The 25,720-nt window shown below is 39.2% G+C and overlaps 1 protein-coding gene across 2 annotated transcripts in view; it reads right to left on the reverse strand.

The window, feature by feature from the left end:
- The window catches only part of VWA3B (von Willebrand factor A domain containing 3B), a 247,870-nt gene that overhangs the window by 138,977 nt on the left and 83,173 nt on the right, over positions 1-25,720 (reverse strand). For both annotated transcript variants that reach the window (XM_063078561.1, XM_063078560.1), the window contains exons 9-11: positions 21,956-22,110; positions 10,508-10,646; positions 9,299-9,430 (exon numbers count right to left, since the gene is read on the reverse strand). In XM_063078561.1, coding sequence (XP_062934631.1) covers positions 9,299-9,430; positions 10,508-10,646; positions 21,956-22,110 — 426 coding nt within the window. The remainder of the gene's footprint in view (positions 1-9,298; positions 9,431-10,507; positions 10,647-21,955; positions 22,111-25,720) is intronic.

Below are 25,720 nucleotides of genomic sequence, written 5' to 3' on the forward strand. Positions count from 1 at the left end.
ATAGAGCTGCAAAAAATACAGTAGGGCAGGTATCCCTTCAACATGATGATTTCCACTCCTTTGGGTATATACCCAGCAGTGGAATTCCTGGATCATACGGCAGTTCTATCTGTAGTTGTCTGAGGAACCTCCATATCATTTTCAATAATGGCTGCACTGATTTCCAGTCTCACAAACACTGTAGGAGGGTTCTCCTTTCTCTGCATCTTTGCCAGCATTTCTTATTCTCAGTCTTTTTTATAGCAGCCAGTCTAACTGGGGTGAGATGATATTTCTGTGTGGTTTTGATTTGCATTTCCCTGATGCTTACATTTTTTCATGTGTCTGTTGGCATTTGTATATCTTCCTTTGAGAAATGCCATTCAGCTCCTTTGTCCATTTTGAAATTGAGTTCGGGTTTTTTTTTTTTTATTGTTAAGTTGTTTGAGTTCCCCAATATTAATCCTTCATCAATACATAGCTTGCAAATATTTTCTCCCATTCTGCAGGTTGTTTTTTGCTCTGTTAATTATTTCTTTTGGTATGCAGAAGCTTTCTAGTTTGATATAAGCCCATTTGTTTGTTTTTTCTTTTGTTGTCTGTGTTTTGGGGGTCATATTCATAAAGTCTTAGCCCAGTCCCACTTGCTGAAGTGTTTCCCCTATGTTTTCTTTTGGAAGTTTTATAGTTTCAGGTCTTATATTTAAGTCTTTAATCAATTTTGAGTTGATTTTGGTACATGGTGAGAGATACAGTTCTACTTTCATTCTTCTACATAAGGATGTCCAGTTTTCCCAGGACAATTTACTGAAGAGGCAGTCTTTTACCCAGTATATTGGTGCCTTTGTCAAAGTTCAGTTGGCTGTCAGTATGTGGGTTGATTTCTGGGTTCTCTATTATGTTCCATTGGTCCTAGTGTCTGTTTTTATGCCAGAACCATGCTGTTTTGCTTACTAGAGCTTTGTAGTATAATTTGAAGTCAAGTAGTGTTATGCCCCTGGCTTTATTTATTTATTTATTTTTTGCTCAGATTGCTTTGGCTATTTGGGATCTTTTTTGTTCTATATGAATGTCAGGATTGTTTTTTCTATTTCTGTAAAGAATGTCATTGGTATTTTGATGGGGATTGCATTAAATCTGCAGATTGCTTTGGGTAGTATGGACACTTTCACAATGTTAATTCTTCCAATCCAAGAGTATGGAATGTCTTTCCATCTTTTTGTGTCCTCTTTTATTTTTTTTCAGTAGTGATTTGTAGTGCTTGTTGTAGATATCTTTCAACTCCTTGTTTAAATTTATTCCTATGTATTTTTTTTTCTTGGTGACTATTGTAAATGGGATAACTTTCTTGATTCCTTTTTCTACTAGTTCATTGTTGGGGTTATAAAAAATGCTACTGATTTTTGCCTGTTAATTTTGTATCCTGCAACTTTACTGAAATCATTTATCGACTCTAAGAGTTTTTTTGTAAAGTCTAGGCTTTTCTATATATAAGATCATGTCATGTGATTTGACTTCATCTTTTCCAATCTGTATGCCCTTTATTTCTTTCTCTCACCTGACTTCTCTGGCTGGTACTTCCAGTACTGTGTTAAATAGAAGTGGTGAGAGTGGGCATCCTTGTCTTCTTCCTGTTCTTAATGACATTGGCAATTGGTTTGTCTTATATGGCTTTTATTGTATTGAGATAATTTCCTTCTACACCTAACTTGCTGAGAATCTTTATTATGAAAGGATACTGAATTTTGTCAAATGTTTTCTCTGCATATATTGAGATAATCAAATGGTTTTTGTCCAATCAAAACCACACTGAGATACCATCTCACCCCAGTGAGGATGGCTAAAATCCAAAAGACTCTGAACGATAAATGCTGGCGAGGTTGCGGAGAAAAAGGAACTCTCATACATTGTTGGTGGGACTGCAAAATGGTGCAGCCTCTATGGAAAATGGTATGGAGGTTCCTTAAACAATTGCAAATAGATCTACCATACGACCCAGCCATCCCACTGTTGGGAATATACCCAGAGGAATGGAAATCATCAAGTCGAAGGTATACCTGTTCCCCAATGTTCATCGCAGCACTCTTTACAATAGCCAAGAGCTGGAACCAGCCCAAATGTCCATCATCGGATGAGTGGATATGGAAAATGTGGTACATCTACACAATGGAATACTACTCAGCTATAAAAACGAATGAAATACTGCCATTTGCAACAACATGGATGGACCTTGAGAGAATTATATTAAGTGAAACGAGTCAGGCACAGAAAGAGAAATACCACATGTTCTCACTTACTGGTGGGAGCTAAAAATTAATACATAAATTTACACACACACACACACACAAAAAAAAAAACGGGGGGGGGAGAAGATATAACAACCACAATTACTCGAAGTTGATACGACAAGCAAACAGAAAGGACATTGTTGGGGGGGAGGGAGGAGAGGGAGGAGGGAGGGAGGTTTTGGTAAGGGGCAACAATAATCAACCACAATGTATATCGACAAAATAAAATTTAAAAATAAATAAATAAATAAATAATAAAAATAAATTAAAAACAAAATAAAAACAAAAAACAAATGGTTTTTGTCCTTGTTTTTGTTGATGTGGTTTACATATTTATTGACTTGCAAATGTTGAGCCATTCTTGCATCCCTGGGATGAATCCCATTTGATCACAGAGTATAATTTTTTGATGTGTTGCTGTATGCTACTTGCTAATATTTTATTAAGGATTTTTTCATCTATGTTCACACAAGATATTAGCCTGCAGTTTTCTTTTATTGTTGTATCTTTGTCTGGTTTTGGTATCAGTGTGATGCTAGCCTCATAGAATCAGTTTGGGAGAATGGCCTATATTTCAATTTTTTGGAATACTTTGAAGAGAATTGACATTAATCCCTCTTTAAACATTTAGTAGAATTCAGGAGTAAAGCCTAGGCTTTTCTTTGTGAGGAGACTGCTGATTACTGTTTCAATCTTATTGCTTGTTCTTGGTCTGTTTAGGTTTTCTGTTTCTTCTTGGTAGTTTGTATGTGTCCAGAAATTTATCCATTTGATCCAGGTTTTCAAATTTGTTGGTGTATAGTTGTTTAAAACAGTCTCTAATGATTCTTTGTATTTTGTGGTATCAGTTGGTAATATGTCCTTTTTCATTTCTAATTTTTGTATTTGGATCTTCTCTCTTTTCTTTTGTTAGCCTAGCTAATGGTTTGTTTATTTTGTTCATCTTCTCCAAAAACCAACATTTTGTTTCATTGATCTTTTGTATCATTCTGGGGGTCTCTACTTCATTTAGTTCTGCTTTGATCTTAATTATTTTTTTCTGTCTACTAATTTTGGGATTGTATTGTTCTTGTTTTTCTAGTTCTTTGAGGTGTAAATTAGCTTGTTTATTTGAAATCTTTCTATTCTTTTGATGTAAGTGTTTTTTGCAATAAATTTCCTCTTAGTCCTGCTTTTGCAGCAACCAACAGGTTTTGATATGATGTGTCTTTATTTTCATTAGTTTCAAGAAATTTTTTGATTTCCTGTTTAATTTCTTCTTGGACCCATCCCATATGTCATTCAGGAGCATGTTGTTTAATTTCTATGTGTTTGTATAGTTTTCAGAATTTCACTTGTTATTGATTTCTGGTTTTAACCCATTTTGTCTGAAAAGATACCTGGAATTATTTCAATTTTTAAAAATCTGTTGAGGCTTGATTTGTGACTTAACATGTGGTCTATCCTGGAGAATATTCCATGTGCTTATGAGAAGAATGTATGTTCTGTGGTTTTTGAATGAAATGTTATGTAGATATCTGACAAGTCCATTTGGTCTAAAGTGTGGTTTAAATCCTGTATTTCTCTGTTGATTTCTTGCACAGATGTTCAGTCCAATGTTGAGAGAAGGGTGTTCAGGTCCCAAACCATTATTGTATTTGAGTCCATCTCTTTCCTTAGGTCTAACAGTGTTTGCTTTATATATCTTGGTGCTCTGATGTTGGGTGCATATATATTTATAATTGTTATGTCTTCTTGTCAGATAGATCCCTTTATAATTATATAGTGGCCTTCTTTGTCTCTTTTTGCAGTTTCTGGTTTAAAGTCTATTTTATCTGATATAAGAATAGGTACTCTTGCTCGTTTTTAATTTCCATTTGCATGAGATATCTTTTTACATCTCTTCACTCTTAGTCTGTTTGTGTCTTTACAGGTGCAGTGGTCTCTTGTAGATAGCATATAGTTGGGTCTAGCTTTTTATTCCAATCAGCCAGTCTGTGTTTTTTGAGTGGTGAATTTAATCTATTTACATTTAGGGTTGTTACTGAAAGGTATTGCTGTACTTCTGGCATTTTATTGACTTCCACTTGTATGTTTTAAATATCTTTTGTTTCTTTCTTTCTCTTTTATTGTCTTTGGCAGTTGTTTGTTTTTGGAGGTGGTAAGATACAGTTTCTTTCTCTTTTTTATTTGCATTTTTGTTCTACCAGTGGGTTTTGTTCTTTGTTGTATATTCATCATAGTAATTATCATTTTTGGATTCAGATGTAGGATTCCATTGAGGATTTCTTATATGGCTTGTCATGTGGTGGTGAATTCCTGTAGTTTTTGATTGGGAAATACACTATTTCTCCTTCATTTCTGAAGGACAGCTTTGCTGGGCATAGTATTCCCGGCTGGCAGGTTATTTTCCTTTAGTATTTTGAATATATCATCCCATTCTCTTCTGGTCTGTAGAGTTTCTGTTGAGAAGTCTGTTGTTAGCTTGACGGGGACTCCCTTACAGGTGATTTGACACTTTTCTCTTGCTGTTTTTAGGATCCTCTGTCTTTGAGTTTGCCAGTTTGATTATAATGTGTCTTGGGGAGGACCTTTTTGGATTGAATCTCTTTGGGTATCATTGAGCCTCCTGAATCTGAAGGTCTGTGTCTCTCCCTATACCTGGGAAGTTTTCAGCTAGTATTTCACTGAATATATTCTCAATGTCTTTCTCTTTTTCCTCCTCTTCAGCAGTTCCCATGCTTTGGATATTTGTGCACTTAAGTTTATCAGATTCTTCGTTTTTTAAATTCTTTCTTTTTCATGTCTGCCTGGGTTATTCCAAAGAGACTGTCTTGAAGTTCAGAAATTCTTTCTTTTGCTTGCTCTAACCTGCTGCTTAAGCTCTCAGTTCTGTTTTTTATTTTGTTGAATGACTCCTTCAGTTCCATCAGCTCTGCTAAATTCTTTTTTTTTTTTTTTAAGTACTAATCTCTTTGTAAATTTCCTCTTTCATATCCTGGATAGTTTTGCTCACTTCACTGTGTTATCTAAATGTGTCTTCTTATATCTCATTGAGTTTCCTTAAGATTTTTACTCATAATTCCTTTTAAGCCATTTCAAGGGTTTCCTGCTATATGGGGTCTGGTACTTGAGAGTTATTTTATTCCTTTGTTGATGTTATATTTTCCTGTTTGTTTGTTTTTTTTCAGATTTCTAGTATCTCTACATTTATGTCTGGTCATTTGGTAGAACAGTTGCTTCTTATATTACTCTCTTTCCCTGGACTTCACTAATGACCCTCCTATGTCAAAGCAGTCAAGTGGTCAGCAGTCTGCCTACACAGCAGCAGTGGCTGCAGTGTCAGCAGTGTCCTTGGCAGCAGCAGTTAACTAACAGTGGCAGCAATAGTGGCGGTGGTTGAAACCACCTTCCTATGTCTACAGAGTCTGTAGCTGAAGTTATGGTCCATGTGCATGTCTGCTGCTTGGCAGGGAGCTGCTCTATGATGGGCAACGGTTTTGGGACTGGATAATGGCTCCAGTTACTATAGCTACAGTGTGTTAGGCATGTTTTGATTTTCTTCTGCAAGAGGAATGTGCCCTAGGCACCTCTAGTCCATGATCTTCATGTGAGCAAAACAGAAATATTTTTCTCTCTACTTGATTCCTCCAGGATTTTGAAGCTATTCATGAGTACCCTTATTTTAAGCAATATAGTTATTTGCATAAATTCAATGAGAATCTGTTTTTTCTTTTGTAACAGAAAAAAATTTGAGACACTGGTTATTTTACCAATGCTTTGACTGGAATACCATATTTTCAGTTATGACCAGAGTGCTTTAAGGAATGCTTGACTTTTTATGAAGATAATAAAAATCCCCTTGGATAGAATGGCCTGGTATCTTGTCTACATGATACAGGGTTCCTGGCCTTGTAGTAGTAAAGAATGCCACTTTCTGATAAGTCCAGGAACCTTGATATTTTGGAGACCTCCAGGAAAGAAAAAATCATCAACAGGTAGCACGTGAGTGAGTCAAATCCTTGGCTTGGCTTCCTAAAAAGTCTAATCTGAGATTCCTTATAAAAGACCCAGCAAAGCCAACTTAAAGAGAACCTATATAATAAATCATTATTCATGCTGTACTTTATGCAAATAATCAGGCCAGAGACTTAACTTACTTTGCAAATGAATTAGTCTTGTCATAAATATTTTTGGTAGGATGGGGTGGTGACTAGAGAGAGAAAAATTGTGTCTCAGAAGAAGAAAAAAATATGGTACATCTGTTATTAGATTCTAGCCATGTTCATTATTTTTGAGTTTCTGTTATCTGGGCTAAATTTTTAATTTCCTCCAGTATCCAGCTGTGATGCTCCAGCCTGATGTTTTCAGTTTTCTTTTTCTTCCATATTTCTGACTTGGAATCACTAGAAATTAAAGTTGCATTTTTCCTAAGCCCCTGCAAGCTGAAGTGATCTTGGTCAACAGAAAGATCTAGCCTCGGTAGGAGCCCATCTACAGTGCCACTTCCTGGAATGGGACACAACTGTTTAACCGAACTGACCTATTTTCAGGACTTAAGAGACTGATTTAAGAAAATATGAAGCAGCATATTCAAATTTGTTTTTTCTACTTGCTCCATTTTATGCTTTTTTACTTGTTTATCTCTTATCTCAAAACTTTTAACCCAAATCTCTCCATAGCTACCAATCCTATTTTGATATGTGAAACTTTCTAAAAATTAAAATTTCAAATGGGAAACTGTGGGAAAGCAAAATATTTTGCCCCCAGAATATATTTCTTTGACATATCTCAAAATGGCTAATTCAGGGAGACTGGAAAAACCAGAATAGCTAGAAGGCTGTATTTTGAGGAAAGATATATACACCCGTAAATGCAAATAGCCAGGCTTCCTGTGAGGCACCCCTCCTTTGACTACTATCTGTTCTTTCTGAGGGCAGCTGTGAGATTACCTAAAGTATTTTAATCCACATACAAGATGTCTACTTAACTTTTACTTCTACTTCCTTCTTTCACTTGCAATGACACCTCCCTCCAGAGCTTCAGAGAACCCTGGTCTCAGGCCCTTGTTCTGGGGATTGTACCTTCCCCACCTTCCCTCTCTCATGAACACTGGTATGTAAGCTGTGTTCCTCTTATTATAAATTTGTCAGTGATTTTTATTAACGAAACTTCAGAGGTGAAGAGGAAGTTTTCCCTTGGCCCCATTTTCTTTATCCTTGGTCTTCTTGAAAATGAATTTTGGACATCCAGTAGACAAGCAAGCAAGCGAGCATTAAAGATTTTTAAGGAGCACAGAATCATGCTTTACAAGAATGATTTATGTTTTCAGCCAAATGGTTAATATTTAAATAGATAACTGACACTATTCATTAGTGATTTTTATTTAAAGTGGAACCCATTAATGTTTTCATCCAATGAGATTACATATATAATATCTTGTTATCCCAAACCCTAAATTACTAGGCTCTGAATTAACAAGATATTTCCTACTACCTATAGTTTGTAAAAGGAGAGAACACGAGTCACAAGTAAATCCATTGGTTAATCCTGGAAATTTAACAAGTTTGTTTATGAATTTAATACTCTTTCCTAGTTACCGACCAGTTTTGTCAAAATCTTACAGGCATTGTTATTTCTTATAGAGATTTCCTCCTTCTCACATTGTTAAAAACAAATCCAAAGGGTACCCTGCTGCATCTCAAAGACAGCACAGGCCCTGCTTTGGTTAATCTTCAGGGAGATCAGCTAATGTCCATTCGTGACTTCCTGTCAAATCTCACCTGAGCCAGGGTGGTGGGGTGCAAAGGGCCTCATCCATGCCTACCCCCCCACACACGAGCAACCAGCCCTGCCACAGCCACCGAGCTGCTGCATGAGGCGCCCTAGGCTCTCCACAGCTGGGGTGGCAGGGGGCAAGGGTCTTGACCACGCTCCCCCCCACGCTCAACCAGCCCAGTGACAACCAGGAAGCCTCAGCAAGAAGGGCCCCGGGTTCCTGAGCTGAGGTGGTGGGGGCGACGGCTATTGCCACACCCACTTGACATCTGCATCCAGCCTGACAATGACCAAGCCACCACTGGAAGCCCCCTGGTCTCCCCTGTGGGAATGTGGGGGTGCCACAGGCCTCAATCCCACCCCTCCTCCTTCCTCCTTTTTTCATCCCATTTCCTTCCTCTTTCCCCTCTCCCTCTGCCTCCCAACTGCTCTACAACATCTTAGAATGTAAAAAAAAAAAATTAGTAACATTTTTTTTTAAAAGTTAAAGTTTAAAAAAAAAAATCTTGGATCTAAACACAGGCACTGAACTATTTTAAAGATGATCTGTCACCTATACTTGTCTTTTTAACAACAAACCTTAGTCTCAATTGTTAGTATATCTCAAACATCTGGTATGTTCTATGGTTCTGGATAAATTTTTAAGACAAGTTCAAGACAAGAGAAAGTTTAGGGAAAGGAAAATTCTTCCCAGTAGTCTATGTAAATGCCAAGCACAGTAGCTTTAAAGGTCTCCAAGTAAAACATAGGCCTGAAGAAATTATTTTTTACTGCATCCTGCTGCCCCCTCTCCTTGTTTTCAGTCATAAACACTCAGATTACACGGTATGTTTCCACAAGTTCATTACTTTAGAACAAAGTCCACTGTTAAGAACAGCTGCTAGGAGCTGGCCAGTTAGCTCAGTTGGTTAGAGTGTGGTGTTGTAACACTAAGGCCGAGGGTTCGGATCCCTGCACTGGCCAGCGGCCAAAAAATAATACTAAAAAAAGAGAACAACTGCAATATAGCCTTTGAACCAATAATGACGTTTCGGAAGGAACAAATCTGAATGTCTAAGCACAAAAAAAAGTTATATTTTGAAATCAGTTTTCATAAAGGGGCTGAGACTTGAGCCAAGGGCAGATCTGACTAATGAGACTGGGTTAATGTGACCTTTGTAAGCAAAATGAAGGTGAAGCTCAAAACACTTCTAAAGAATTTCTGTCCAGTGAATAAATTCAGTACACAGGTAACAAGCTCAGGTTTCCTCTCCCAGATTTAGCCACCATTTTACCTTAATGTCTCTAATCCAGGACTGAGCCCGTTCCAAATTTTCTTCATTGATTTCAGCAAGTTTTTCCTGCCAAGCAACTGCTTGGCCATCAAACTTCACAAAATTGAATTTACTTTTGTATTTCAGCTGTTCCTGTAAGAGATCGTTATTATTTAACCATAAAGCCACTCAGAGGTAAGAAAAGTTTAGGACAGCTCACAGTTTGATAAATTTTAAACACTATGATATGTATGTTCAGTTACCGAAGCTAAAAATTATATTCAATACAGAAAATATTTCCCAGTGCCAAAGGCATTTAAATAAAATTAATACACAGTTTGGATGTTAAGACTTTTACAAATATATATATATATATGTATGAATATATGTTATGTATGTCACATATAAGTTTATATATATACAATGTGACATTAAATGTTGACTTTAATACTGACATTAATGGTATACCGAATAAGCACACTAAATGCAATATGCTTAAAGAAAATAAATCCAAATAAATGTCTTCATTTCAGTCATCATCTTTTGGGTAGGGCTATAATTCAGTTACTGATCTGTTTACTTCCCTTCCATCAGCCCACATGTTTCCAGTAGAGGTCTGTCACATTAAAAACTGTATTTTGTATTTCTTGAATACTCCCACAATTATTTCTGTAGTTAATCAATACTATAGATTCATGACAGCACTATGATATCCTTTTATAGGTCTGGAAACTAGGAGTTAGGGAACAAGCGATCTGCTTCAGGTCATACAACTCAAAGACAGTGCAATGAGAATAAGAACTGGAAGCTCCCAACATCAGCCTCCACTCCTCTCATGCATCGGTTCTCAAGCCAGTGCACACAGCATTCCTAACAAACACTGGAAATCAAAATAATAATGCCAAGATGAAGAGTACTGTGTCTTGAAAACAGTGGAGGTATGTGTGTACCACAGATTTCAGGATACAGAAAACCTGAAGCAATGAACATAGAAACTCTCCTAAGCAACCCATGCATGACAGAAAGAACCCACCAGAGAAAGGATCTGCTTAAAAAGGAGAACTGATCATTGTCTGGCAAAAGGGAGCTTTTTCTGAACTGACTTCCTCATGAATTTTTAGTGTAAAACTGCCTTGCCCACCACTCATAACCACTACAGACTATGATCGGTGGAGATGCATTTACGATACCGAGGCCCCCGAATGGACGAGCCTGACAGTTGCATCTAACCTGTATGAACTGAATGATCTTGTCCTTCACCAAGTCCAGTTTGCTCTTCATTGAGTGAGATGTATCAATGAGGACATAGACACAATCATTATGCACTTTTCCAAAGAGGATTTGACTCCCATCCTGTAGCCAATTAATCCTAGACAGGAAACAGGTTGAAAGTGAGTAGTTAGAGCCTGCAGGCAACAAGAGCATCTCCCTTTATCATGGAAGAACGTAGCATGATAATGTAATGATATGTCTACGGAGACCAGAGTGTGCTATCTTGTTTATACCCAACCTTCTGGGGCTTATTCACTTTGAGGGTAGAAAACCCTTGGAAGGTAAACGTGGGACGTAGACCTATTTCCCCCTCCCCGTGCAAACCAGATTCCCCCTCTCCCTGGGAAACTACCCCTGGCCAAGGTAGTTACCCAAGGAAAGGCACCTCTCCTTTAAGACAAATGGAAGACAGTAGGAAGCAGGAGCCCTGAGTAAATGAATTAGCATGTAAATAGAGTTAGAACATTAGTGTTAACTCCAGGAAGGGTTAACTTACCTACTCAGCCAGATCTTCTGCAAATTCTGAGTCCAGTGAGGGTCTACGCATAAGTATGCGAATGATTTACACCTCCCCTTTGATCTGTTCGCTATATAACTGTTGTATGTACCCCGTGGCAGTGCAGATTTCTAGCTGACCGGCCACTACCTGCATCTTACATAAGTCTAATAAACTGATGTCTCTACCTATTGCAATATCGGGTGAGTTTATTTGGAATAGGCTAACACTACACGAGTGCCCTTTCGGATTTGGGGTTCCCGTGATACAACCCTATATTTGGGCTGGCTCCCTTATCACCCCCTCCACTATCCATTCTAAATCCAAGTAAAACAAAACAAAGAAAATTGATGTGACACAAAAATAAATCCAACATGGTTGCCAAAGCCCAAAGTGAATTACCTCTAGTCATCTTATATTTTGAGGGCCTCAGCTATGACTTCAGACCATTTGTTCCTGTAATCCTGCTGACTGTAGTCAAGCTAGTAAAGCCAGCACATTCCCAAAGCTTCAGTGAAGCTTATGGGCAGTATCAAGCAAGCCCAGAGCCCTGTAAAAACCAAGCGCCAGGCGGTTGTGTGAGCAGGTCTGCTCTGTGGTACATGCTCGGGTTCCCGTCACAGGAAGGAAATGAAGTTCATGGCTGCAGGCAAAGCCTGGGGTGGGGGTGAGGTAGAGATTATTGCACAGAAGGAGAGAGAGAGAGAGGGAGGATGGATGGTGAAAGAGAAAGCCTGAGAAAGAACATGCTCCAAAGGTCTGCAGAAAGGTGCCCTCAAGATTTTGGCCAAGTAATGAACAAGGCACGTGTGTGAAGTAACTATGGAAGCCGAGGAACAAATCATTAAAAAGCAGCAGGTGGAACAAACCCTCTGGGCTTACACAAGGCTGGAAATAGTTCAGCTTCCAAGCAGCCAGAATGGGCAAATCTCCATAGTTCAGGGGTGTCAAATAAAGTCCTCAAAAGGGTATCGCCTTAGTAGTAAGACTAAATTAGCGCTGGACTAAAGGCTACCCTGGGTTTATGCTAACATAACTTAAAAGCAAGTCCTAGAGAGATCAAACTGAATCCAAGTTACTTAACTGCATCACAGAACATATAAAATGAAATCCAGCACCCAACAATGTAAAATTCAAAATGTCTGGCATACAATAAAAAATTATCAGGCATGCAAAGAAGCAGAAAAATATGATCCATAACCAGAAGAAAAATCAATCAACAGAACCAGACCCAAAAATGATACAGATGATAGAATTAGTATATTACACAGCTATTATAAATGTAATACATAAGTTCAAGAAGGTAAAACACAAACAGAACAAGGAGAGATATAAAAGATATATATATATAAAAAAAACCAAATGGAACTTCTAGAGAGACACAATATCTGAAATGAAAAGCATACTGCCTGGTATAAACAGTAAATTAGATATTAGGAGAAGAAAAGGTTGGAAACTTTAAAAAAAAACCCAAAGCATAGCAATAGGAAACAATTCAAAATTAAACACAAGAGACAAAAAACAAAAAATACAGAGAATAAATGGCCTCTGGAACAATATCCAGAAGATTAACATATGTGTAATTGGAGTCTAAGAAGAAGAGGAGAGGGAGAAACAGAAAAAATATTTGAAAATATTTGGCAAAAATGTTTCTAATTTTGATAAACAAAACATCTACAGAGCCAAGAAGCTCAAAGAACCCAAAAAGAAGAAAAATGAAGAAAACCATACCCAGGCACATGCTAAAAAAATTGATGAAATCCAGTGATAAAAAGAAAAATCTTAAAAGCAGCCACAGACAAAACATACACAGTATGTGCAAAGGAACAAACATAAGAATGACAGGAGCCTTCTAATCATAAATGATTTTTGAAATCATTTTTAAAGGACTAGAAGATAAAACCGTAAAATTAGAATTCTCTACTTAACAAAAATATCTTTCAAAAATAAGGGTAAACTGGAATTTTTCAGACTCAGACGGCTGAGATAATTCATTACCAACAGACCTGCAGTATCAAAAATATTAACAAAATTTCTTTGGGTAGAAAGAAAATGATAGCAAATGGAAATGTGGATCATACAAAGGAATAAAGAACAACTTAAATATCCAGTATGTGGATAAATACTGTAGTGGATTGAATTATATCCTCCCAAAACTCACTGAAGCTTGAATTGTGTCCCCCAGGTATTATGTATTAGAAACTTCGTCCCCACTGTGACTGTTAGGAGGGTGGGAAATCCTACTATGGTAATTGAGAGGTGGGGCCTTGAAGAGATGATTAGATTGTAGGACGTGCTATGGTGAATGGATTAATAATGGTGGTCGGGACATGGAACTGAGGGCTTTAAAAGAAGAGAGAGTCCATCTGTCTCTCTCTTGCTCTCTCTGTTCTCTCTCTGCTTTCACCATCTTGCAAGGTGAGACACTGGAGGACTTTGGACTTCCCAGCCTCAGAAACTGTAAGCAAATAAATTTTGTTTTCTTTATAAAATACCCAGTTCTGTGTATTTTGTTGTAAGCAACAAAAACAGACTAAAACAAATACAAAATACATTTACTCTAACTTTTAATCTAGTTACAAGACAATTAGCTATATATAATGTACTGTGGGTTTATGGCATATGTAGAAGTGAAGTTTAGGAAAACAACAGAAAGGACGGAAGAGGGAAGTGAAAGTTATAAGATTCTTATACATGAAGTGATAATATTATTTGAAAGTAAACTGCGATAAATTAAGGATGTATATTGTAAATGCTAAATACTCCTGCACACATCAAAAGAAAACAAAACAAGGTGGTGGATTTTTTTTTTTTTTTGCTTTTTAAAAAAATTTTAACTTCTCGATATACACTATCGTTGATTTTTGTGACCCTTTACCCATTCCTCTTCCCCCCCACCATCATATCTGTTCACTTGTCTAAACAAGTTCGAAGAATTGTTGTGATTGTTGTGTCTTCTTCCCCCTTATCCTTTATTGTTTGTGTTTATTTATTTATTTCTTTATTTTTAGCTCCCACAAATAAGTGAGAACATGTGGTGTTTCTCTTTCTGTGCCTGACTTGTTTCACTTAATATAATTTTCTCTAAGTCCATCCATGTTGTTGCGAATGGTAGTATTTTGCTCTTTTTTATAGCAGAGTAGTATTCCATTGTGTAGATATACCACAGTTTCCTTATCCAGTCATCAGATGATGGACATTGGGGCTGGCTCCAACTCTTGGCTATTGTAAATAGAGCTGTAATAAACATTGGAGTACAGGTATCCCTTTGACATGACGATTTCTGTTCCTATGGGTATATTCCCAACAGTGGAATAGCTGGGTCATATGACAGATCTATCTGTAATTGTTTGAGGAACCTCCATACCATTTTCCAAAAAAGCTGCACCAATTTGCAGCCCCACAAACAGTGTATGAGAGTTCCTTTTTCTCCACAACCTCTCTAGCACTTATCATTCTCAGTCTTTTGGATATTAGCTATCCTGACTGGAGTGAGATGGTATCTCATAGGAGTCTTTGTCCGGTCCGCCGCCAGCTGACCTGAACAGCCCTTGCCTCACTATCAGTCTCTCCCTTGGTGTTCCTTCTGGTAGGCGCATGAATTGCCCGGATTCCTCTTTCCCTCCGGTCCCCGTTGGAAGGAGACGGGTGAAGAGAGCCGTGAAGAGAGGTAAGCACAGCCGCCAGCCCCAACCAGCCCATTAAAGGACACTCAAACGTGACGGGGGTTCTGCCGAGCAGTTCCGTTTATTATCACACAAGCACTTGCTTTTAAAGGCAAGTGGGGAAGGGAGGTTTTTATATCCTCCAATCAGCTTAAAAGTTACGAGAGCATGCATCCTGTCTCAATGCCTAGCTATTGCAATCACGCAGTGTTCACAAGCGCGGAAGCATGTATTTGGCCAATAAGGGCTAAAGCAAGATTCCCGCAGACACTCCCACCCTACTTCCTCCCAGCGCCGTCTTAGGTTGCCACGTTAATACGTCCTTGTGGGCCCATAATGGTGCCGCTTGTAATACCACTTACGGTGGCATTAGTTTTTAAGGCCCGACAGGTCTTGATTTGCATTTCCTGGATGCTGAGTGAGGTTGAGCATTTTTTCATGTGTCTGTTGGCCATTCGTATATCTTCCTTTCAGAAATACCTATTCAGCTCCTTTGCTCATTTTTTAATTGGGTTATTTGGTTTTTTGCTGTAAAGTTGTTTGGGTTCCTTGGATATTCTGGATATTAATCCTTTGTCAGATGTATATTTTGCAAATATTTTTTCCCACTCTATTGGTTGTCTTTACACTCTGTTGATTGTTTCTTTTACTGGGCAGAAGCTTTTTAATTTGATAAAATCCCATTTGTTTATTTTTCCTTTAGTTGCCTGTGCTTTTGGGGTCTTATGCATGAAGTCTGTACCCACTCCTACTTCCTGGAGTGTTTCCCCTAAGTTTTCTTTAAGGAGTTTTATTGTTTCAGGATGTATATTTAATTCTTTAATCCATTTTGAGTTGACTTTTGTATATGGTATTTTGGTATACGGTGAGAGGTACAGGTCTAGTTTCATTCTCCTACATATGAATATCCAGTTTTCCCAGCACCATTTGTTGAAGAGGCAGTCTCTTCCCCAGTGTGTAGACTTGCTGTCTTTGTCAAAGTTTAGATGACTGTAGGTGTATGGGTTGATTTCTGCTATCTCTATTCTATTCCACTGATCCACGTGTCTGTATTTATGCCAGTGCCATGCTGTTTTGGTTATTATAGCTTTGTAATATAGTTTAAATGTTGCTTTGCCTCACATGGATTTGTCATCCTTCTTCCCCTGGGTGACAGAGTCACAAAGGATTACTCAAAGCCCATCTCTTCTGAGCTGTGAGAAGCCCCAAAGTGGTTAATCTCCCAGAACCCTTAAGAGAGAGGCATTCCTTTCGTATGGGAAATTAACCATGAATTGGGGTTCTTTTCCTGCATTTATTCTCCAGACCAAGAAGTTACAGGAAGAGAACATAGGTAGGGTTATAGTTTAACAATACAAGCTGGTAACGTTCAGTAAAACAAGTAAGGTGACATTCCATAAGGCAATTTAAGTGATCTACCAACAAAAGCTTGATCTTAGCAAACATTTTTTTCCCTATAGCAGCTTTCCAGTATTTTTACATATTAATCAGTAACTTGTCTGTCTTTGAACCAGCAACCTTGCTGTGTTACAATTTTTTATCTTACAATAGAGACTATAGCCTGGGGAAAATTTCCTGTTTTTTGCAAGGTTAACATTTTATATGTACGTTTTAAGAAGTTAGACTAAACCTGAAACTACAAGAAACTAAGCCCTCTGAAATATGTTTGCTTTATAGTATACTCCACATCTAGTCTCATTCTACTACATACGAATATCCAGTTTTCCCACCACCATTTGTTGAAGAGGCATTCTCTTCCCTATTGTGTAGACTTGATGCCTTTGTCAAAGTTCAGATGACTGTAGGTGTATGGGTTGATTTCTGGTATCTCTATTCTATCCCATTGACCCGTGTGTCTGCTTTTATGTCAGTACCATGCTGTTTTTGTTATTATAGCTTTGTAATACAGTTTAAAATCAGGTAGTGTTATGCCTCCAGCTTTATTTTGGTTTTTTTCACTATGTGTGGCCTTTCATTATTCCATATAAATGTCTGGATAGAATTTTGATGGGGATTGCATTGAATCTGTAGATCACTTTGGGTAATATGGACATTTTCACAATGTTAATTCTTCTGATCCAAGAGCATGGATATCTTGCCATCTTCTTGTGTCCTCTTTAATTTCTCTCAACAGTGGTTTGTAGTTCTCTTCGGAGAGATTTTTCACATCCTTGGTTAACTTTATTCCTAAGTATTTTAACTTTTTGGTGGCTATTGTAAATGGGCAAGCTTTCTTGATTTCTCTTTCTGCATGTTCACTGTTGGAGTATAGAAATGCTACTGATTTTTATGTGTTGATTTGGTATCCTGCAACTTTGCTGAAATCCTTTATCAACTCCAAGAGTTTTTTTGTAGAGGTTTTAGGCTGTTCAATATATAGGATCATGTCATCTGCAAACAGGGACAGTTTGACTTCATCTTTTCCAATCTGGATGCCCTTTATTTCCTTCTCTTCTCTGATTGCTCTGGCTAGTAATTGCAACACTACGTTGAATAGCAGTGCTGAGACTGGGCATCATTGTGTAGTTCCTGCTCTGTTACTTTCCCCATACCTAGGAAGTTTCCTGCTATTATTTCATTGAATATGTTTTCAATGCCATTTCTTTTTTCATCCCCTTCTGGAATACCCATGATTCAGGTAATTGAGTGCTTAAGATTGTCCGTTATGTCTCTTAAATCTTCTTCAAGGTTTTAAATTCTTTTTTCTTTTTTCTGGTCTGCCTGTGTTAATTCAAACATCCTGTCTTCAAGGTCAGAAATTCTCTCTTCTGCTTGTTCTAACCTGCTGGTTAGACTCTCTGTTGTGTTTTATATTTAGTTGAATGAATCCTTCAGCTCCGCAAGCTCTGCTACATTCTTTTTTAGGGCATTGATTTCTTTGTACATTTCTTCTTTCAGATCCTGTATATTTTTTCTCATTTCATTGTACTGTCTGAGTTTTCTTGTATCTAATTTAGTTTCCTTAGAATTGTTGCTCTAAATTCCTTGTCAGTCATTTCAAAGACTTTGTGTTCTATAGGATCTAGAGCTTGAGAGTTATTATTTTCCTTTAGTGGTGATGTACTTTCTTGATTTTTCATATTTCTGGTATCTTTCCTTTGGTGTTTAGTCATTGTGGCAGGTCGTATCACAGTCCACTCGTTTCACCCTGATGTCTGGCTTGGATCCTGAAGGGACTGCCAATTCTGGGCAGCAGGAACAAGTCTGGGCTGGGGGTCCTGTGGCACCTGCCTGTGCTGGCACAGCTGACTTGGGACATGTGGGCCCAGCAGCTCTCAGGCCTCTCAGTGTGGCGGGGACTGGACTGGGCTGGGGGTCCCACATCACCTGCTTCTTCCAGTGCTGCTGACTTGGGGCATGTGGACCCAGTGGCTCTCAGGCCTCTCTGTGTAGCAGGGACTGGCCTGGACTGGGGGTCCCATGGTGCCTGCCTCTTCAGGCGTGGCTGACTCAGGGTGTGTGAGCCTGGTGGTTCTCAGGCCTCTATGGGTGGCAGGCACTGGCCTGGGCTGGGGTCCTGCAGCATGCAGCTCCTGCCTGTTCCAGTGCAGATCTCAAGCCTCCTGTTGTTGTTTTCTAACAGTTGCAAATTGGTCGATTTGGGAGAGAGCGATACTAGGAACCATCTACTCCACCATCTTGATCAGAAGCCTGGGCCTATACTTTTAAAGAGCTTCTGAGGCTGGCAAGTCCAAAGTCCATCTGGTGGTGGTGACAGTGATCCAGGAGTCTCACATTGCAAGATGGTGGAAGCAGAGAGAGCCAAGGAGGTGGATTTAATAAGACAATAGTGGAGATAAAATGGAATTATAAAGAATACTCAAACAAGAAGGCAAAAAAAAAAGAGTAAAAAAGGAACAAAGAACAGATGGGACAAATAGAAAACAAATAGCACAAGTTTAGATTTAAATCAAACCAAATTTATAATCACATGAAATATAAATGATCTTAACACTCCAATTAAAAGTCAAAGATTGTCAGGTTGGATTAAAAACAATACTCATATATATTTGTATCCTGTCTACAAGAAACCCATTTAACTGTTTTATGATAAAGATAGCTTTCATCATTTTCTAAAAATGAAACAGGCTGGCTGGTTAGTTCAGCTCTTTACAGCATGGTGGGGATCACACCAAGGTCAAGGGTTCAATCCCTTTACTGGCCACCTGCCAAAACCAAAGGAAAAGAAAAAGAAAAAGAAACAGGGCATTGTAAAACATTCTGACAGTATAGAAAAGTAAAAAGAAGAAAGTTAAAAAAATCTCTTGAATTCACATTGTCCAGAAATAATCAATGGTCAAAATATTAAGACAATCATGAGATATGTTTTAAAAATGACCAGCTAATAATATTGTTAACATTCTTCCAGACATTTGTCAATTTATAGATGCTCATAAAGTTTTATGTGTATATTGATGTTTGGCAATATGCTTTTTTACTAAATGTCATCATTTGTACATACTTGTATGTCAAACATAAGTCTATACCACAATTTTTGCTGACTGTATCATATTCTATTATATGGGTAAACCTTAATTTATTAACAAATTTTTATTGTTAATCCTTACATTATTACCAACTTTTTCTCTTATAAACGGTACTATAATAAATGTCCTTATAGCTAAATTTTTGTGTACATCTTTGATTCATTTTCTTATGCTAGATCCCTAGAAGAGGTGTTTCTGGATCAAAGGCTGTGCTTATTTATGCTCCTACCAGCTATGTGTGAGAGAGTCTGTTTCTCAATAAGTTTTACCAACATCGAATGTTATAATGGAGTATATGTATTTATTTGAAAAGGCATCTCATTACTGTTTTATTTTGTATTTCTCTACTTTCTAGTAAGAACAAACATTTCCCAAGATTTTATGAACCATTTATTATTCCTCTGTTGTAAATTGCCTTTTTGTGTCATTTGCCAATTTTTCAATTCAGATATTTACTGTTATGTATTAAATATATTAACTCTTAAAAAAAGAAACCAATTTAAATATAAGACACAGATAGGTACAGGTAAAGGACAGAAAAAAGATAAACCATGTAGACAATAGTCAAAAGTAAGCTGGAGTGGCTATATCGATATCAGACACAGTATATTTCACAACAAGGAATATTACCAGAGATAAAAAGGAACATTTCATAATTATAAAGGAGCCAATTCAACAAGAGAACATAAAAATCTTAAATGTGCATGCGCCTACTAACAGAGCTTCAAAATACATGAAGAAAAAACTGACAGGACTGAAAGGACAACAGGACAAATTCTAAATGACACTTGGATCTCAACACTCTTTTCACAAGGATTTATAGAACAAGTAAAGAGAAAATCAGTACTGATCGGGAAGGCTTGAACATTACGAAGCAATGTGAGCTAATTGGTATTTATAGTACACTCCATCCAACAAAAGCAGAATTTTTTTTCACATTCTGGGTCCCAAAACAGGTTTATACAAATTGAAATCATACAGTATTTCTCTGTCCCCAGTGAAATTAAAATGGAAATAAGTAACAAAAAGCTACCAGAAAAATCCACAAATATTTGAGAAGTAAACAGTACATTTCTAAATAACCATTTGGTTAAATAAGAAATGACAGGGAAAATTAGAAAATATTCTGAAGTGATTGAAAATGAAATATAACATATCAAAATTTGTGAGAGGCAGCTAAAGAAACACTCAGAGGGAAATTTATAAAATCGAATGCTTCTAATATAAAGAAATAAAGGTCTCAAATCAGTGAGCTGAGCTTCCATCTTAAGAAACTTAAACCCAAAGTAAGGAGAAAGTAGGAAATAAAGAGGTGAGACCAATGACATAGAAAGCAGAAAACCCTACAGGAAAAAAACCAACAATAATGGAACCAAAAGCTGGTTCTTTGAAAAGATCAATAAAATGAATAAACTCTAACCAGACTAACTAGAAAATAAAGATGACTTAACTACCAATATCAGCTCTGTGAGCGTTTCAAGAAGTTGAACGCATAGTTAAAAACCCTCCCACAAGGAAGAAAACTCCAGGCTTAGGAGGCTTCAATGCTGAATTCTATCAAACATTTAAGGGAGAAACGATGCCAGTTCTTCACAAAGTAATAGAAAAGGAGAGAAAATTTCCAAACAATCCTTGACCTCCGGTGGGAGGAGACAAGTGGGCCCAGCAGCTGTCAGGTGCAGTGCTCCAAGCTGCATCCTCTCTGCCAGATTCGAAACCCAAACCACTCTCCCATGCCGTTAGCTCCAAAACCATTAGTGGAGAAGACTCCAGACACAGGGGCTGCTTGTTTCAAGTAGCCCATTGCCACCTGGGCTTTGAGAGGCTGGGGCTCTGGGGGCAAATACAGAGGCAGATGGATGTCTGCAGCTTGTGGCTTCATAGCAGAAAAGGAGGGAGGGAGCTCTTACTTTCAAATGGCTATCTCAGGCTGGTACTAGCTTAAGCTCGTTGGATTTAGTATCTGATGTAATCCACAGAACACATATATAAGTGGCATTATTATTCTCACTTTATAAATGAGGAAATGGATGCACAGAGACATTAACTGACCTGCTCAGGGTCACACACCAAATGCCAGGGCTGAGGCTAGCATCCAGCTCTATCTTGCCTCAGAGCTCATGCACCTAAGTGAATTTAGTCTTCATGGTTTAAAACTGTCCCCCAGCATCTAGGGGGTGAAGACATTAAGGTAAATCATCTCCATGGGGCTGACCTTGAGGTCACGGCATCAGCACACCAGATTCATGAGCATTACCTGATTTTAAGGACCCACCAGGGTTGAGAGGGATTGCATGAAGTTCTTTTTAGCTGAATTCTAAAATATATATAATTCCACTGTATTCAGATATTTCACAACATTGTTAACAGTTGCCTTGAGATGTACTACTATTCAAGAGCAGTCAGCTCAGGTGTAATACCATCTGCAATATACCACAAAAAACACAAGGCATGAGCAGAAGAAGCATTCCTGAGCCTCTGACAGTGGTGTGTAACCAATGTGATAACTACATCTTTGTACACTCTTTTTAAGAATCTGCACTGGCATCAAGGCAGTTTGGAACTGAATCCAAACATCCCCCTTTGTTGTTCACAAGACCATCAGCAAATGTTTGTTGTCAGCAAACCATCAGATGGCAACCTTGACTTGACAATGTTTACTAGCCATTTCTCCTGGTTGAGCTTTTACCAAAAGATCAAGCAGATTTTAATTTCGAGAGAGACTAGACCACTTGTACCCTCCTGCAAATACACCAACCTCTTTTGGATCCGAGCCAGGACCACATGGACTCTGTCACTGTACCATTTGCATTTCTCCTTGGTAATGCTGACGTGGACCAAGCTCCCATCCTTCCAGGGAGCGTGCACAAACCTGCTGCAATATTTTGCATGGACAGTCTTCTTTTTGGTCTCCTAAGGAAAGGACAAAGGACAGAAGCCACTCAGAAACATTTGAAGAAGAAAAGTTTTTAAATGGCACCTCCATCTCTACCTTATTTATACAGCTCTTAACACTCACCCCCACTGCAAATCATTCGATCATGAGTTCAACCAACCACGTTCTGGGGTCTGCTCCACATGGAGCCCTGTGCTGGGTGTCATGAGCAATGGTCAGAAAGACATGTGCAGTCCCATCCATGCCCCACAGGAGCTAATGATCCCAGCAGGGAGACACTGTATGCACACACACACAGAATTAGCAATGCAGAGAATTAGATACTCAGTACCTGGTGCTGGGTTGAGACAGTAAGGACTGGGCAAGTCCTGGCAAAGAAGAAAGAGTTCACAGTGGACTGGAGGGTCAGGGAGACCATTCTGAAGGAGGTAGGACTTGGGACTCACCCAAAACCTCTTCCCCTTGCTACTCTCAGCCACAAATGAAGAAAGTAGCCAAGAACCCCATCCCACATCTAGCACCCTCTAATGGGACATACAGAACTGGCCAAGGACAAAGCCTCCCCACAAGGAGAGCTCTCATCAGGTCTGTCACTCTGTCATTTATCCAACCTATATTCATCAAGCGCTACAGCAGGCCAGGAGCTCTTCTAGGCAGCAAGAGCACAATCCATAAACAAAGACCAAAATTCCTGCCTTCGTGGAGCTCACATCACAGGGGAACAGCCAGATAATAAACAAATCTTGATCTAGTAGGTCAGATGATGACAGACGCTATGGAGAAAAGTAAGGCAAGGAAGAACAGAGAACGCTGAGGAAGATGGGAAGGGACAGGGACAAGTTCAAACCTAAAAGGGAAAGCTTCACGAAGCAGGTGGAACATGAGCAAAGATGTGAAGGAACACAGAGTGTGGCCGTAAAGGTCTGGAGGAAGTCAGAAGACATAGCAGGTGCAAAAGCTCTGGGCTAAGAGTTTGCCTAGCATGTCTGTAGAACTTCAGAGAGGGCCAGTGTAGCCACAGTAGAGAGAGGAAGGGAAGAAAAAGTGAGAAGAAGCTAGAAAAATAAATGCCGTAAAGCTGACAGCCCATGAAAATGACTCGGGCCTTTGCTGAGTGAAAAAGGAACCATCTAAAGGCTTGAACAAGAGAAGTAACACATGTAATTTATGGTCTTGCAGGATAACTCTGGTTACTCTGTTGAGAACATGCTGCAGAGGGTCAAGGTCAGAAGCAGGGAGTCAAGGCACGGAGTAGGGGCAGGAGCAGCGACAGTGAGAGGTGCTCTGATTCTGAATGACAGCTGTATCAAGAAGACAGAGCTGACAATATTTAATGCGATGAGATGTGGGGGTAGAAGTGAAGGTGGATGCCCATGACGTTGCCTTCAGTGTTCCATGAGCGTGAGCAGACAGGAAAAGGTGCCGGCGTTTGAGGAGGAAGTGGAAGGTAGACCCCTCGGAGCCGAGGGCCTGAGTCGATCACTGGGAAGTACAAGAGATCTGCTCACTCCAGAGCTCACACCTTTAAAATGAAAGCAGGCGTCCCGGCTGCGTGTTTCCTCCAGTTTCCTCCAGTGCCGTCCACTGCCCAGGGATAAGCCAGAAAAGGCAGAAAGTTGGATCTGACCAGGCTTGGGGTTTTGCCAGATGAGAGCAATAATGTAAGAAAGGGGGAAATGAGTTGAGGATGTATGGGAGGAACACATGGATGGATGGGACAGAGAGAAGGTGGCAGAAACAATAACATGTATATCCCAGTGGGGTTGACAGATTGGTGGAATAGGGCAATAGAGGAAATGATCTAAAAAAAAAAAAAAGTGATCAGAGAATGGGACACTGTTTGGAACTGTTTTTGTGGGTTACGATTACATGTAATAACAAGGTCAAGGCGTGCCTGTGGCAGGAGTGGTAGTGATGGAGTGGAGGAGGTCAAAGAAATGAAAGGTTGGAGTGCTGGAAGGGTCATGCACATGGGATTGAAATCACTAAGAATTAAAACGGGTGTTGGAGCCAGTGATAGCACAATAGAAGCTGTGCTCTTCAAGGACTGAGGGGGTGAGCTGGGAATCGGTAGGTGACAGCCACAAGGAAGTGTAGTGTCTGATGACGTGGGAGGAGGGAGGGAGAATGGCCAAGGAGCAAGGAAGCCAACCCCCACCTCCAGGCCCATAGGTCCAGGGGGAATGAGAGAGGAACCAGCACCCCCTCTAGAGGAGTAAGAATTGCAGAGCCACGCGGGGATCAGAAGCCAGGAGTCCAGTGGTGACTGAGGAGAACGGGGCTGAAGGGCACGATGAGATCGGTCCTATGCTCCCAAGGCAGGCAGAGAGGGGCGCCAGGCCTCTGCTGCAGGGCACGGACGGGAGGAGAAGCCATCTCCTCTCTCCTTCTCACCACATCCCCAGGGTTGCCACGCAAAAGGGTTCTCCCTACTGTCAGTCTCATAACACGGCATTTGCTGAGTGTGCCACATGCACAGCCAAATGGAAAAACAGCGGACCATAAGCTGCAGAAAGGCAGGTTTTGTGTCAGGCAGCAGCGTGTCACAGTGGGAAAAGCACCGCATGAAAGACCAGCAGAACCGAGCCCAAACGCTGCCTCCACCTGCCACGAGATCGATCACAGGTGGCTTACCTAACCTCTCAGACGTCTTGCAACTTCGTTTTCTCACGTGTAAAATGAGAGCACAAATATTCACTTTGTATATAAAGCATGAAGGCATTCCATAAATGCTTATTTCTGACTCACAATGTTTGTAATACAGAAGAGAAGGAAGGTAACATCTGTGGGGAATCTCCTAAGTGCCATGCACTGTGCTCGGACATGCATTTTTAAATTTGCACTTTACACCATTTTACAGATATAAAGGGTGAGGCTCAAAGAGTTGAAATTATTTTTTTCAGCATCTCGTAATTAGTAACTGGTCGAAGTAGCACTTACACCCAGGTCTTCTCACTCCAGATCCAGTGCACCTTCTACCACACACACTGCCTGATACATAGCAGAGGCTCAATAAATATTTGTTAGAGGAATAAATGGTGAGACAACACTGGGTTTTTGAACATCAGGGCTGGTTTTGCACACAAGCGCAAGCAACCATTCCTGCAACGTGATTTCAGGGGTGCCCAAAAGTTACTAGACTTTGCCTGAAATTCCCTAATTAGAAATGCATTTTTGTCTCCTCCTGCTGTATGCTCATCCATCCTAGAAACACTGTACAGCAAGGCCTTTTTAGTCACTTATTTTTCAGGGTAAATGAGTTTCCTAGATCTGTACCTATAAAGTAGTTTACAGTTAAATGATTAGGCAGTCCTGCACTATGGGAGTCTGGGAGAACCCTAAATAATCTACCTATTCTACAGCCTCAATTTCTCCCTACTTTATACACATCACAATTTTAGGTATAAATCCAGCTTCAGACATGTAGTCCCAAATACTAAAAAAAAAAAGTTGTCCCCTTTCATCAAACTTTGTGAAAGAGGATACCCATACTATATAATTTCAACTTTTACCATAATATTATTCATTAGCACAGCAAATTTGAAGTAAAACTTTCTTTTTACAAGCCAAATTCTTCAACCTGGCCGTATAAAATTTCATTTTAAATTGTTAAGAAAGAGTAAGGGG

Source organism: Cynocephalus volans, chromosome 14, assembly GCF_027409185.1.
Source record: "Cynocephalus volans isolate mCynVol1 chromosome 14, mCynVol1.pri, whole genome shotgun sequence".
NCBI lineage: Eukaryota > Metazoa > Chordata > Mammalia > Dermoptera > Cynocephalidae > Cynocephalus > Cynocephalus volans.